The 14,691-nt window shown below is 30.6% G+C and overlaps 2 protein-coding genes across 2 annotated transcripts; both read right to left on the bottom strand.

The window, feature by feature from the left end:
- Nucleotides 1-11,493: 11,493 nt before the first annotated feature.
- On the bottom strand, nt 11,494-12,745 carry LOC136092080 (uncharacterized). The gene is made up of 2 exons (XM_065819800.1): nt 12,638-12,745; nt 11,494-12,129 (listed from the first exon to the last, which is right to left on the bottom strand). The coding sequence occupies exons 1-2, from the start codon at nt 12,743-12,745 to the stop codon at nt 11,494-11,496; spliced, it is 744 nt and encodes a 247-aa protein (XP_065675872.1).
- A 36-nt stretch (nt 12,746-12,781) lies between these two features.
- On the bottom strand, nt 12,782-13,294 carry LOC136092079 (uncharacterized). The gene has a single exon (XM_065819799.1). The coding sequence runs from the start codon at nt 13,292-13,294 to the stop codon at nt 12,782-12,784; it is 513 nt and encodes a 170-aa protein (XP_065675871.1).
- Nucleotides 13,295-14,691: the final 1,397 nt, after the last annotated feature.

Below are 14,691 nucleotides of genomic sequence, written 5' to 3'. Positions count from 1 at the left end.
CCTTTAGATAATTTATTGATCCGCTGATGTTATCAAAATTTGAAGTAGATCTGTCGTGCGCATGTCGTTTTCAAGAGTCGTCAAGCACACCAGGTATTTCGGTGAAATTAGGGATTTCTCGCATTTTTAATCTTTTTCATAATCAAAATTTTGCTGATCACGGGATAATTTCATAAAATTTGATTGGTTAAAAAAGCTTATTTTCTATGACGGTCTTATAAGAAACATTTCTTTGTTAACTTTTGAGAAATACGATTACTTTGGTATTTGTTTGGATTTAATTTATTGTTTATTAATTTTTTTTGGATATAATTTATTTAATAATTATTATTATTATAAATTATTAATTTAATAAACCACAAGTTAAAATACCAGCTATATATATATTTTTTGTTTAAAATTAATTATGGACAGTTTTAGAATAACATTGATAACATTTAGCAAAAAGATTATACATTAATTAAATTTTAAAAAAATATAATCTTTTTTCAAAGACTTATATTTTTAAATTAAAAATATAAGTCTTTGAAAAAACTTAAGAATTTTATAAAATAAAAAACACCTTTTATCGTTAAAACTTTGATGTAATTATCTTTGTAAGCCTTATTGCCTTATTGTTATTTTTTATGTGGAAAAATTTATTTACATTTTTTGATTTTTTGTGCAGCAATTGAACTTCAAGTTTTAAAATGTCAAAAAGAAAATGCATAAGTGTTGTTTTGAATTATCTCCAGTCCACTTACATCGCACTGCCTATTTTTGAAAGTTTGACTTCTTATCAGCTATGTTTAAAAGGACATGTTATTTATTTGTATATTCTAAATGGATTTTCAACTACTAAAACAGCAAAAAATACTGTCATCTTGACCCATTAGACACAATGTCCAGTGCTTGCAAGTCATCGCTTAAAGCATTGGAAACCTCACAAGGGAATCTTTTTGTTAAGACTGTGTTGCTGCTAACATAGTTGTTCAGCTTAACAAACTCCGTTACATGGATGGTAAAGGTATATATAAATATGTATATATACACACACACGCACACTTCCTACAAGTAAAAATCAAAAACAATATCAAGAGATATGAATGTTTTTTTTTAAAAGTTTGCTCAGAAGTAGTTTTTGAATCAATTTCTTCAATTATTTTACCTGACATTGCAGCAGTTACAATGCCTACAGTCTACAATGCATCATTTAGATCCAATTCTTTGCATTGTTTAACTCCTATTGAATCAAATAGCTCAGCTGAATCATGTGCTGATTCCTTTTCAAATTATGGTTTTTTATTTCTTGATTCACAACTACTGTTCCCAAAGGTGAGAGATGACCAACTGACTCCAAGAAAAAAAGTCCTTAAACAACGGTTATCTATATTGGTAAACGAAGTTGTCAATAAAAAGCTAAAACATAAAGAGGATTTAAAAATTTACAAACATAAAGATAGAAAAAATTCAATTAAAACTATATAGGTTTAAAAAACTTAATCAGACTGTTGGTCGAAAAGAAACAACAATTCATCAACTGCGTGAGAAGTTAAGCAAAAATTATTCTAACTTAAAGTTAAAGCAACTTCAAAATGCTTTATTTGAAAAAGCAGCTAGCATCATCCCAGAACCAGTTGTCTTCTCTAATAGCAATATTACAAAAGTCCTACAGAATGATATGTTGTATTACAGAAGAAATTGGATCTATACAGCAAATAGAGCGAAACTAAAGGCATTCCAAAATTTACTCATCAAGTATTAGGGCTCTAATATATAACACGCTTACGTGTCATGTTCCTTCTCACAATGCGCCACTGCTACTCCATAAAATTGGAGAACACACAGGATATTGTTTCAGTGATTTTCTACACCGTACTGTGGAGCAGATCATGGGTGAACTAGGTGTTATTTCAGAACTACAGACTGCTGAGATAGCGTTGTCAACCAAAGATCTTACTCTGGGTTTTGATACCGCAACTCAGGAGGGTGTTCATGTAAATGCAGTACACTTTACAACTCAGACAATATGCATGGTTGTGGCAATTAACTATCTTGCTGGAAGTACAGCTAATGACTATCAGAGTCACTTTACACATTCAATAGATCATCTTGCAAAGTTATATAGTGACTTCTACGAGCAAAAGTACTTGGAAATACGAAGTACTATTATTAGCAATATAAGTAACACCATTAGCGACAGAATTGCCACAAACCATGCAACTGTAACTAAGTTAAACAATTTGTGGAAATAATCGTTAAATGAACTTTATTGTCTTCTTGACCCATTAGACACAATGTCCAGTACTTACAAGTCATCGCTTAAAGCATTGGAAACCTCACAAGGGAATCTTTTTGTTAAGACTGTGTTGCTGCTAACATAGTTGTTCAGCTTAACAAACTCCGTTACATGGATGGTAAAGGTATATATAAATATGTATATATATACACACACACACGCACACACATATCAAAAGCAGTGTTTATCATATTTACTTTCTTGCAGTGTAATTTTGTTAGTGTAGTTATTATTTTAAGTTTATATGTTTTTGTATACAAGATTTAAAAAGGGGAAATACTTCAAATTTGCAAAAGACTTCTATACAGGGTATAAATATATATACTTTGTGTTTTCTTATTTATGGTAATCCAAAAGGTTTTGTTATATTTTTGGATAACAACAAGCTTCCCAGAGGACTACTACCACGCTACAGGGGAAATCGACTACATATCCTTTTTCACACGTGTGGAGTCTTAATTTATTACTATGCTCTGTTGAGAACTTTCCTGCACTCTGGTGTGGTTTCATGTGTAGGACTAAGAAATAGCTTGCTCCTAGACTTAACATCAGACACTGGTAAATTGTTTATATATACTATATATATTGAAAATCAGATAATGGCTTTTTGTATATTCATTTTCAGATATATATGTGAGCTGTGTGCAATAGGTTTAATGGGAAAATTGTTGACTGGTCCTTGGATGACCAATTTCTATGTTACACAAAGTCAGGGATTTGACTATTTTTCTGATGTTGAAGTGGTTAAAGATATTCGCAACATTCTTGTTGAGAGCCAGAAGAATGCTCTTTCTTTATTAAACCGAACAACAGACTTTTTTGGTGGTTGTATTAATGATACGGTTGTTTCTTTATTAATAATACAAGTGGAATAAAAAAAATAAGATAGTTGAGAAAAACTTCTATTATTATATTGTTGGGGAGGCCGGGGCTAGTTGCAACAAAAATTTAAAAAACTGCATTAATCTCCTAATACTTTGATATTTTTGAAAGGAGAATGCCGTACTTTGATATCTATTGGCCCATATCCACGTCAAATAAACAAAAAGTTTTAAAAAAGAGAAGTTTTTAGGATGTTTAAGTTCTGTTTTATTTCTGTTTTAAGGATTTAAAAACTCAATAACATTTTATTAAAAAAATTTTTTATTTAAAAATATTACATTAACTACATTTCATTTCAACCTTGATGTTTTTTTGATGTTGTTGTTGTTGATAAAGAAGTATTAGATTTTCTCTTTCTAAAACTAATTTCTTTTTCAGCCATAAGTCACTGTTTTACTCGAGTATCTGAGAATTTCTGCATACATTAGTCAACCGTTTCCTTGCTCTATAACTCTATTCTCTTTTTTTTTTTTAGTCGTAACTCCCAACTTAATAGTGGTTGCTATGCAACCAGCCTTGTTGGGAGTGAGTCAATAAAAAAAAACAGAAAAAAGAAATTGTTTACAAACATTCGAATTAAAGTTTGCATTGGCGTTTGTCGCAGTAATAAAAAACTTTAACAAATCATCGCGTTGGTTTGACAAGGTTTTGACTGACATTTTCCTAAAAATTGAGATGTTCTATCTACAGGTTTAGTTAACTAATATTTAGTTTGTCAAGGTTCCAACTAACAAGTTAAACTAAACCTTACTGGCAGACTATCTGAATTTTTTATTTATTTAAATATATTATGGTAGAGAATTTCATGCTCATTAAAAAATCATATAAAAACATTTGTGTTAATATCAACGTTTGACGTATAAAAACATTTGTCTTAATATCAACGTTTGTTCTAGTTTGACGTCGATGTAAAAAAAAAAAAAATATCGCAAAAATGCTTATCTTTGCTACTATTTATAAATCTTTTTTACAATGTTACATTGCATGTAACATTAATAAAGTAGTTTAGGTAAATTGGCGGAAGTGTATATTTAAAACGATTTGTGTTTGAGGCAAACTGTATTGCTTCCATCCCTCTGTATACTCCAGACAAATTTGCGGCATTGTCAGAAGATTGACTTCTACAATTTTAAACATCTTAGTGACAATATTCCCCTCAAAAATATTTAAAAAACGTTGTTCAATAACTGCGCCGCGGTGCAGTCATTGCTGAGCATTGAAAGAACATTGCAGAACTATAAAAAGTCACATGACTTTTGAAACGTGAAACGTATAGAACAATATTACTCCGTTGGTTGTAAGCAATATCTGAAATTAAATTGTCAGAAATACTAAAATAGCAGGATTGCATTATTATCTTCTATAAATGTTTTTGAATACAAAAATGAAATAGAATATTAATAAATATTAATGTTTAAATTAAATTATTTGATTTAATGATTAAGTAACAATCGTCGTCACTGGAACACGCCACTCCCTCACTCCAACTCCAAGGTGTGAAAGAACGTTTTTGAAAATAAGGGCATTTAATGGGTTATTATCACTTTAGATCATTTTTTTTGCCTTATAAAGTTTTTTACGTGGAGTTTTGTTTTATAGTTGAGAAAAACTCTTTACAAAATAGGGACCACCCACTCTAGATAAAAAAGACGATAAGTGCTTCTATGGGTATCATTTTTCTACAGGTACAAAAAACTCTTCACACCTGTATTTTTTACAAGTACAAAAAACCTCTTCTCTTGTACTTGTTATAAAAAGGGTCATCCCTCTCCTCCCTCAGGTCTAAAGGCCACAAACCATCTCCCCCTAGGGCAGATGGGACTTTTTTAAATTGTTTATTCAATCTATACCTTTTTCACGTCTGAATTTTTTACAGGTACAAAGAACTTTTTATCCTCCACATTGTTTCGGCTCAGCAGAATTTTTTCTTAGTGCTTTAGCTACATGTATGGTGGCAGCTTTTGGATGGAGCTTAACAAATCTTTTTGAAGTACAAGGAGCTGCTAGAGCGGCAGCTTGTTTAACAGCAGGTATATTTCGCTTTTCCTTGCGTTGAGCGCGTAAAATAGATATTGAAATTTTTTCGCCTGCTTGTCCAGATTAGCAAGAGTTTTTTTAACAACTTGTAGCAAGTGTATTGGTCAAACATATTTTTCTCCTGCCGGTACATCGACGCGAAACTTGTTAACTCGTACCCGTGGTATTATTGAGTATAGGCATCCAGGTAGCTTCTTGCCGTTTTTCAAATTTTAAGGCTTTTTTCCAGGCATATGTGAGTAGTTTTACCTTTTCTCCAGGTTTGATGTTATGAGCGTTGACTCGCTTTAGTAGTGCCGCTGCATGATTTGGCCAGCTGTAATAGCTTTTTTTTGTATGGTCCGACAACGGAAGGTGTAGTATTTTGCCCAGCAGCATTTAAAGTTCATGAAGGGCTTGAGTTATGATTATTGATGTGATCTTGAAGAGATTTTATCCAGACGTGTCTATTTCTAAATGTGAGTAGTTCTACGATCTGATGACGAAGAATGTTATGGTATCGGTCTAGCTGTCCTAACCAAGCTTGTGTGTTCCAGCCGTCACTTCTAGTGGCGAGAATTGGCGCAAATACGTCTTTGCTAGTATCTTCTTTGTTTTGTTTTAAAATATCGGTAAGGCCATCTGCAGTTTTTGCCAAAGTTGCTATAGTGAGGGTGCGTTTGTATGCGTAGCTGCTGTTAACAAGCCTCCAGTAGTTGCTTGACTTTCATCGCGCGGTTTTAATGATATTTTTGTATTTTTATATATTTTGTATTGATTTAGGGGCTTGATTTCGGATATAGGCTAATGCCGATTTGTAAAAAACTGAACGCGCTTAGCAAGTGTGGCTGGGTTCCCTGAGGTAGTCCATATTTTTTATGTTTGCCCCCTAATATTATTAAACGTTTTGATTTAATTATGGTGTAAATTTGCTGATTGACAATGTATGTACGTCATTTGACAGTTTCTTTCATTTTGGAATAGATCGTTTTCTTTTCTGTCAATAATCCAATCAAGGTGCAGTGGTTCGAAACACACATCACAGCTGTATTTTTTTTGACTCAGGGTAGATGCAAACCACTTTGGGGTAATGTAATTATTTTCATCCAACGGAAACTGCTTTGCACGGTCTGTTGATACAAGTTTTATAAGTGCGCGGATTACAGCGGACTCCTATTGATCCTTACACTAATATTATATTGAGTGTGGTATAACAACTTACAACAATTTGCATCCATCTATGGGCGGCCATACGGCCATATTTCCCAATCGTGCTTAAATATTTTTTCGCCAAGGCTTAGTCCTTGCGCACTATGGGCAGTTCTATAATAAAGTTGCTTGAGGTATCACTTTGCAGCTGTCAAAGTTACGTTTTTTGACTTCCGTCTGAAGCGGTTACAATAAAAAAATTTCGTCAAATAATGAAATGATGTAAAACTGGTTGCTTGCAACTTGACCGTCTTGGCAACAAAAGCTGTTGAATCCAAAAAGTCCCTGTTCAACTGCGTATTTATTGACATCCATTTCACCAATATTATTAATAAACGCAGTAGTCAAGAAAAGCCATAGTTGATCTGATTGCAACGATATGGGGACATTGCGTATTGCTATACCGAGGTTTTAAAAATTTACAACTTTTAATGTAGCTTCTTGTAGTATTACGGCCATTAGCTTGTTTTCTGAGCGTAGCTCATTGCAAAGTTGAAACATTTTTTCTCGATCTGCTGTATCGTTAACACGTTTACTTTCGCAAAGACAGATGCGGCGCGGAAAAAGAGTTGTAAAGGCTTGCTTGTACCAGTTATCACAATCATTTCTGCATTCTAAATTGTTTTTGCAAATGTTTTTTTATTTTTTTATTTTCTAACCAAGATTCAACCAATATATTTCGGAAAAGGTCTTCATTACATTATTCGTTGCTTTTTTTTTATGTATATATTTCGCCGTTTAAAAAAAATGCTACAATACCAAAATGTATAAATAAATAATTACGTGGCTGGGGCAAAAAGAAGACAAAAATATTCTTATCACTAAGCCCCGTAGTTTACATCGTATTTTTATATTGTAAAGCAGTTGTTTTACAAGATGAATAGTTTATTATACCGTTAAAAATTAATTGAAATATATATTTTTATTTAAATAAAAAAAGCCAAAAAAAAAAAAAAAAAGGAAAAAAATATGACGCAATTTAATAAAATACAATAAAAACCTCAAGGTGTACAAAAAACAAAACAAAACAAAATTATATATATGAGCTGATTTGAAATGAAGTTATAAAAAGAACTATTCAATGAAAAAGTTTATTGATTGTTAATCAATAATTATTAATAGGATTAAGAGTCATTTTTTAGACTGTTCAAGTTAATAGTATCAAGAACGGAAAAAAACAAACCAGGTGGGTTGTTCGCATAAGGAAATTAAAAAGATAAATAAAGAAAATAAAACCAGAAAATAATAAAAAAGAAGATAAAAATACAGTTAAAAAAAAACCTTGGGTCCTCTATTTGCAATAGAGAACTTGGTGGCCGTATCATAGGTTTTGGGTTATGTAGTTTTGATTTGAAAATCTAGTAGAGTAAACATGATTTATTTTGTTAAAAAAGGTATTAAATAATAGAGGTGTCATTTTATTATCAATTTTATACATAAAATTAAGTATTTGATAAATGTTTAGTTGATAGACATTGAGTATATTTAGTTTATTAAATAAACCTTTTGAGGGCGTTAAACTGTTTACGTTTGAAATAATTCGTCTACTGAGTAGTTTTTTTATCTTGGTTGCGTTGGTTCTGCACAAAGCAATGTTCCCATAATTAAGGTAGCTGTGAATAAAAGAAAAGTTTTTTAAACAATTTTGGTCTGAAAATCTTTTAGCTTTATATAATAAGCCAATATTTTTTGATATTTTATTTTTTTATTACACTTATGTTTTCGCGCCATGAAAGATTTTCGTCTAGAAATACTCCTGAGAACGCGCACGAGTGCTCTCTTTTTATAATAGAATTATCAATGCAAAGATAGGGAAGTTTTAATGGAATAATTTTTTTTTGTGGAGTCTATGAAAAAGAGTGTATTTGGTTTTTATTATATTTAAGGATAGTTTATTCGACTTGAACCATTCAGTTAAATTTGTGAGTTCCTTATTGACTGTTTCAAATAAAAAGTCGATGTTACTATTAGAGTAAAACAAGTTTGTGTAACTGGCGTATAAAATTGAAGTTAAAGTATTAGAAAACCTATGTAAGTCGTTTATATAAACAAGAAAAAGTAGTGGTCCAGTATTGATCCTTGAGGAACACCGCATGTAACTGTCGTATATTTTGATTTTCCTCCGTTATACGATATACATTGTTTTCTATTTGTTATGTAACTTTTAAACCAATCAATGTTTGAGTTTTTTATGCCATAATATTTTAGTTTAGCTAGAAGAATGTTATGATCAACTGTGTCAAACGCTTTGCTAAGATCTATAAAAACTCCTACTGTATATTTTTTTTCATCAAACGCTTTAAGTATGTCATAAATAAGGTGAATAATGGCATGGTCAGAGGAATGTCTTGACTTAAATCCGAATTGTTTTTTATAAAGAGTGAAATTACTATTTAGAAAGGAATAAGTCTATTGTACATAATTCTTTCTAGTATTTTTGAGAAACAAGAAAGAATTGAGATCGGCCAATAGTTTCCAACGTTTGAAACATCACCAGATTTAAAAATTGGTACAACTTTTACAATTTTAAGTTTTTCAGGACAAACGCCTTGTTTTAAAGATATTTTAAAATGTGCAACAGTGGAATAGTTATATATTTTATTGATTTTATAATGACGCGACGACTTGTATCATCATATCCTAAACTTTTTTTAGGTTTTAACAAAAACATTGCATCCAACAGTTCTCTTTCCGTAAGTTCATTATTGTTCATTGCATTGGTATTATTAGAATTTAAAAAAGATTCGAATTTAACTTTTGTGTTCTCCTTTTGTGTTGCTAAGTTAGAACCTACATTAACAAAGTACTGATTAAATTGTTCTGCAATTAAAGATTTATCTGTAATAAGTTCATTATTTGATTTAAGATTGATTGGAAGGCCATTACGATCAAGATTTTTTTTCCAATTACTTCTTTAATTATGTTCCAGATCTTTTGCGTTTCGTTTTGTATTTACTTAACTGTTCAGAATAATAATATTTTTTAGAACGTCTTAAAATTGATTCAAAAAGACGTTTATAAATTTTATACTTGGTTTCATTTTCAAGTGTTCTTTTTTTGATAAATTTATTTTATAAACGTTGGTTTTTTTTGGACGACTTTAGAATACCCTTTGTTATCCATGGATTTAATAGCGTTTTTATTTTGACAAATTTTATAGTCTCTGGAAAAACTTTCTTATAAACTTTTTGAAACTTGTTAAGGAACATATCATATGCGTTATTAGCGTTTGTAATTTTTAAAAGATGATTCCAATTTATAAAAGATGATTGGTTATGAAAATAGTTTATATTAGTTTCATTGATTACTCTATTTGTTCTTTTCATTTTTTGGGCACAAATATTATCGCACTTTTCTGACACTATATTTACTGGAAAGTGGTCAGAAATGTCAGATTTAAATATTCCTGTTTTAATTTATGAATTCATTAGTGATTATTTGATCAATTACAGTAGCACTTTCTTTGTTAATTCGAGTGGGTTTATTAATTAGTGGAATGTAACCATTTTGGAAAGTTAACCATTTTTACAGTTGAAAAAGTATTTTATTTTTTATTTGCGTCATACTCAAGAAAGTTGAGGTTAAAATCGCCAACGAGGTACATGCTTTTATTTGATCTTGATTCGGTTTTAAATATCTTTTCTACGTAATCTTCAAATAGTTTTATTGTTACAGAAGGTGGCCTGTATATAACGTAGACAATAATATTTTAATAATATTTAAGGCTTTGTTTGCGATTTCAATGCACAACGACTCATAATTGCTTTTGGTTGAGTATAATTATTTTTTACATTCAAATGACAATAAGTTATTTATAAAAATAAATAATCCCCCACCTGTCTTCTCAGAGTTCCTAAACTGAAGAATTGCTTTATAATTTTGTAACTGATAATTTGAATCATTCTCAATATTAATATCGTGACACCAAGTTTCGATAAGACAAATAACTTTAAAATCAATTTTGCTTTTATACAAAAACTGCTTAAACAATTCAAAATTTTTTTGTAAGCTTCTTAAGCTTAAGTGTAAAAGTGAGAACCAATTATTATCCAAACCTTCAATAAGGTTTACCGATTCTATATCATAGTAAATTGAATTGAAATTTCTAATTTGTTCTTTATAATAGTTGAATAGTCAGGATCAGAATCTTTATTCAATAATATTGTTTTTTTATTTAGAATTGATTTTAATTCAGTGTTTTGGAAAATAGTAGTTTGACTCATTGTAAGGATAAATGTATCAAATGAAAAAAAATTAATAATAATAATGAATAATAATGTAATTATTTTATTAAGTATAATAAAATGTGTTTATTTAAAGGTTAAAAGTAGAAAATGTGATTAAGCGCTGGTTTGCTTTCTCCTAAAATCTTTCACAATGAGTTTCATCGTAAATAATAACAGAATATTTACGATTCTTTCTGTGTTCTTTCATCTTGTTCATTAAATTTTTTCTTACTTCACGTGTTTCGCTGGAAAAATCTTCATTTATATAAATTCCCGATCCTTTGAGTTTATTTGCTGCCTGTAACACCTTCACTTTCTTAACTATTCTATTTTTTAAACTATTTTTAAAAATGTTTTCATAAGAAAATTTTAAGATCATTGACTGTAATTTATTTTTTACTGTATTTTTATTAAAAATATATAATATACAATATATATATATATATATATATATATATATATATATATATATATATATATATATATATATATATATACATATATATATATATATATATATATATATATATATATATATATATATATATATATATATATATATATATATATATATATATATATATATATATATATATATATATATATATATATATATATATATACATATATATATCCAGGGCCGGCTCAAAGGTATATGGCGCCTGTAGCCATTTTTCAATTGGCGCCCCGCCCCCCGCCTTTCCCTTTTCCCCCCGCATAAAAAAAAATAATTGTATTATGGACATTCGTGGTAAACTTTCAATATTTATTTACAATTTAACCTTTCTTGCTTTTACAATAGCAAATGGTTTAATCATATCTTTTAATTCCAATTCTTTTGCTATTGCTTGTTCTATTGATAACATTGCCAGACCATCCATTCTATCCTGTCATTGTTGAGCGAATATACGTTTTGATTAACTTCATCTTGGAAAAGCTTCTCTCTGCTGTTGCAACATATACAAGTAGAGTTAAAAGTATTCTGAGAGAGACAAATAAGTTTCCCAAAGCTGCATTCAAATTGTTTGAACAAATAAAGTCTAAAATATTTCTTGGAGAGTAGTTTCCCTTATAACCATTTCGCAAATATTTCATCTCTTCAAACAAGTCAGTTCCAAAAACATCTTTTAACTTATTGCAAGATGATAATTTTTCTAAATCCATGCATCTTTTTAGTAATTCATCTTCAGTAATGTCCTTGGCATTTAAACTGTAAAGAAAGTTGAACTGATTATTTTGCTGCATAAGCATTTCAAACCGATCCTGCAAAGATCCAATAGCGTGATCTAAAATGTTGTTGAAGAAGTTAATCTTAAAATTGTCCCCTTCAATCATTGATTCCTCTTGACTTTCATAAGCAAACTTTCTTTTTTTGGTACGACCACGCTTTTTTTCAAATTCGGGCTCAATATCTAGCTCAACAGACAATTTTCTTGGAGTTTTTAACATCTTTTGAAGTTGTTCATCAGTTTTATAATCTTTAAGACACTCCAAAGTGTTAGAAATTAATGAAACAGCCTGAGGAATATTTAAATTGACTTCTTGAAGAGATTTGCTTGATATCTCAGCACATCATACCAAGTGATAAGGCAGCAAACAAACTTTGAGTCCAGAGCACTACTGCAAAAAAAGTCAATTTTTTGCAGTAGTGCTCTGGACTCAGATTTTTTTTTTTTGGTTGCTGTTACTGAAGGTACAGGTAACTCGATATTCCAGAAGCTTTCTAAAGCTTGTATTATCTCTCTCAGTTGATGTCTTAATGGTTTTATTGCATCAATTCTACTTGCCCATCTGGTTTCACAAAGTCCTTTAAAAGTTAAACCTTTGACAAATTGACGTAAAACGTTCCATCGCGAAAACGAGTTGAAGATGAGAAAAATACAAACAAATGTTGCACAATGTCAAAGAATGTTACTGCGTCTAAACAGAATCCAACAGCATCATTGACAACTATTTAATTCAGTGAATGAGATGAGCAAGGAACATAAAAGGTTCGTGAATTAAGATGAAGGATCTTGGCTTGAACTCTGTTTTGTTTTTCTCGCATTTTCGATCCATTATCATATCCTTGTCCTCTTAAATCTTGCATAGAAATTCCATGAGAATCCAAAGTTTCTAATATTTTTTCAGTCATTCCAGCGCCTGTAGTATCAATAATGTCAATAAAGCTTTAAAAATGCTCTCTTATATCAACGTAGCTTTCCTTTTCATCTGGAGTGGACAGTATTGACACAAAATATAGAATTATTGTCATTTGTTTAGTATGGGAAATATCTGAAGTACAGTCAACAATAATTGAGTAGTATTTGCTTGCCTTCAAATCAACTACTATTTTTTCTTTGACTGCTTCAGATAAAATTTGAATAATTTTATTTTGAACATTTTTACCCAAGTATTGACTGTAAATTTCTTTGCTTTTTATTCTCCTAATATGCTCTTTCATCACAGGATCAAACTTGGCAAGCAGCTCCATTATTTTCAAAAAGCAACCATTATTGTCATCATAAAGTTTATCTGAAGTCCCTCGCAAAGCTACATTTTGGGACCCATGAAATCTTATAATGGAAAAAAGTCGCTCTAAGACATGCCACCAGTGTTTTGTAGTTTCGTCCATTTGTCTCTGCTGAACTGCATCAATTGTAGATGATCCTTTGAACCTTTTAATAAGATCAAGCCAGGTCATATAACAATTCAAATCTGTTATTTAGTTTTTCCATTTTGATACGCTTTCACCAGAAACCTAAGTAATCTTCTTAGAAAAGAGCTCGCAACAGAAGCAAAAGTCTTTTGTTTTAGAATAACCTATTTACTCACGTTTATACTTTTCCCCATTGCGTAGCTTCCAAAAAAATGACTTATATTAAATCTTCGTTTCCTTCCTTCTTGACTAGTAAAAGGGAAGTCAAAATCTATTATTTGAATTAAACCAATTTTGACTAGTAGATCAGTCAATGACAGTATTTTTAGGCCTGCTTCCTACATCCAAGTAATTATCGGAGATTTCTGGTTCAACTTCGAATGTTGTAGACTCAATGACGGCGTCCATTTGGTTGCTTGCTTCAGAATGATTACAATTTAGATCATTTTGGCTAGTTGATGGCTCACACTGTAATCAAATTTTAAAATATTACTCAAATTTTTAATGATATTCTAGTCAAATTTAATATATGATGAAATGTTAAATGTTTGATTTTCTTACCTAAATGTTTTGAATACTGTTTATAGATTATATTTATATATATTTATAGAATTAATAGATGGTACTGACACAACTTCTGAGCAAGTTTTTAAATACTTCTCTAAACTTCCTTTATACTTTGACAGGGAAACATCTTTTTTTTGTTTTCTTTTTAGTTTTCGAGCTTCTGATAATTTTTTCTATCCAAACATAATGATTGTTTTTATATCCTCTTTTGAAACATTTTTTTGTTAACTTAAATTTGAAAAAGTAAAAAATGTAACATGCATTGAATTGAGTTAGCTTCATAAGCAAAAACTTGTTCAATATGGATTATACCAGTAGCACTGTATAAACTAGACACTAGATAATCGGTCTCGAGTCTCGATTTCTCGTCTGGTATCGGTACGATACCATACAGTATAGATATCGAAATCACGCAATATCGAAAGTATCGTTAATGATGGTACCGTTTGGTATCATTTGGTCTCGATGCGATACTTTACAGTATCGACTTCAAGATCACGGGATACTGGTATCGAAAGTATCGGTTATGATGGTATCGTTTGGTATCGCTGCGATACCAAAAGATACCAACATAACCGATACTTTCAATACCAGTATACCAGATACTGAGAAAAAGGTTCTGTTACATGCAGTGATCACAAACTCAACATTGCACTTCAAAAAAAAGTTGACGGTACCCTGGAACTGAAAGATGCTTTTCTTAAAGCCAGCTCACTTACTACCAGGCTTCATATATCGACAACCTTCAGTGCTTCCTTGAAAGATGCTTGTTCTAGGTTAGATGTGAGTTATCTTAAAATACCCTCCACAGTAACCACGAGATGGAACAGCCATTACGATATGCCGCACGTCATGCATCGACTGAAGGTTGCACT

Source organism: Hydra vulgaris, chromosome 15 (genome assembly GCF_038396675.1).
Source record: "Hydra vulgaris chromosome 15, alternate assembly HydraT2T_AEP".
NCBI classification, from domain to species: Eukaryota; Metazoa; Cnidaria; class Hydrozoa; order Anthoathecata; family Hydridae; genus Hydra; species Hydra vulgaris.
The sequence above is the reverse complement of the archived record's forward strand: the minus strand, read 5'-3'. Positions and strand labels throughout refer to the sequence as shown.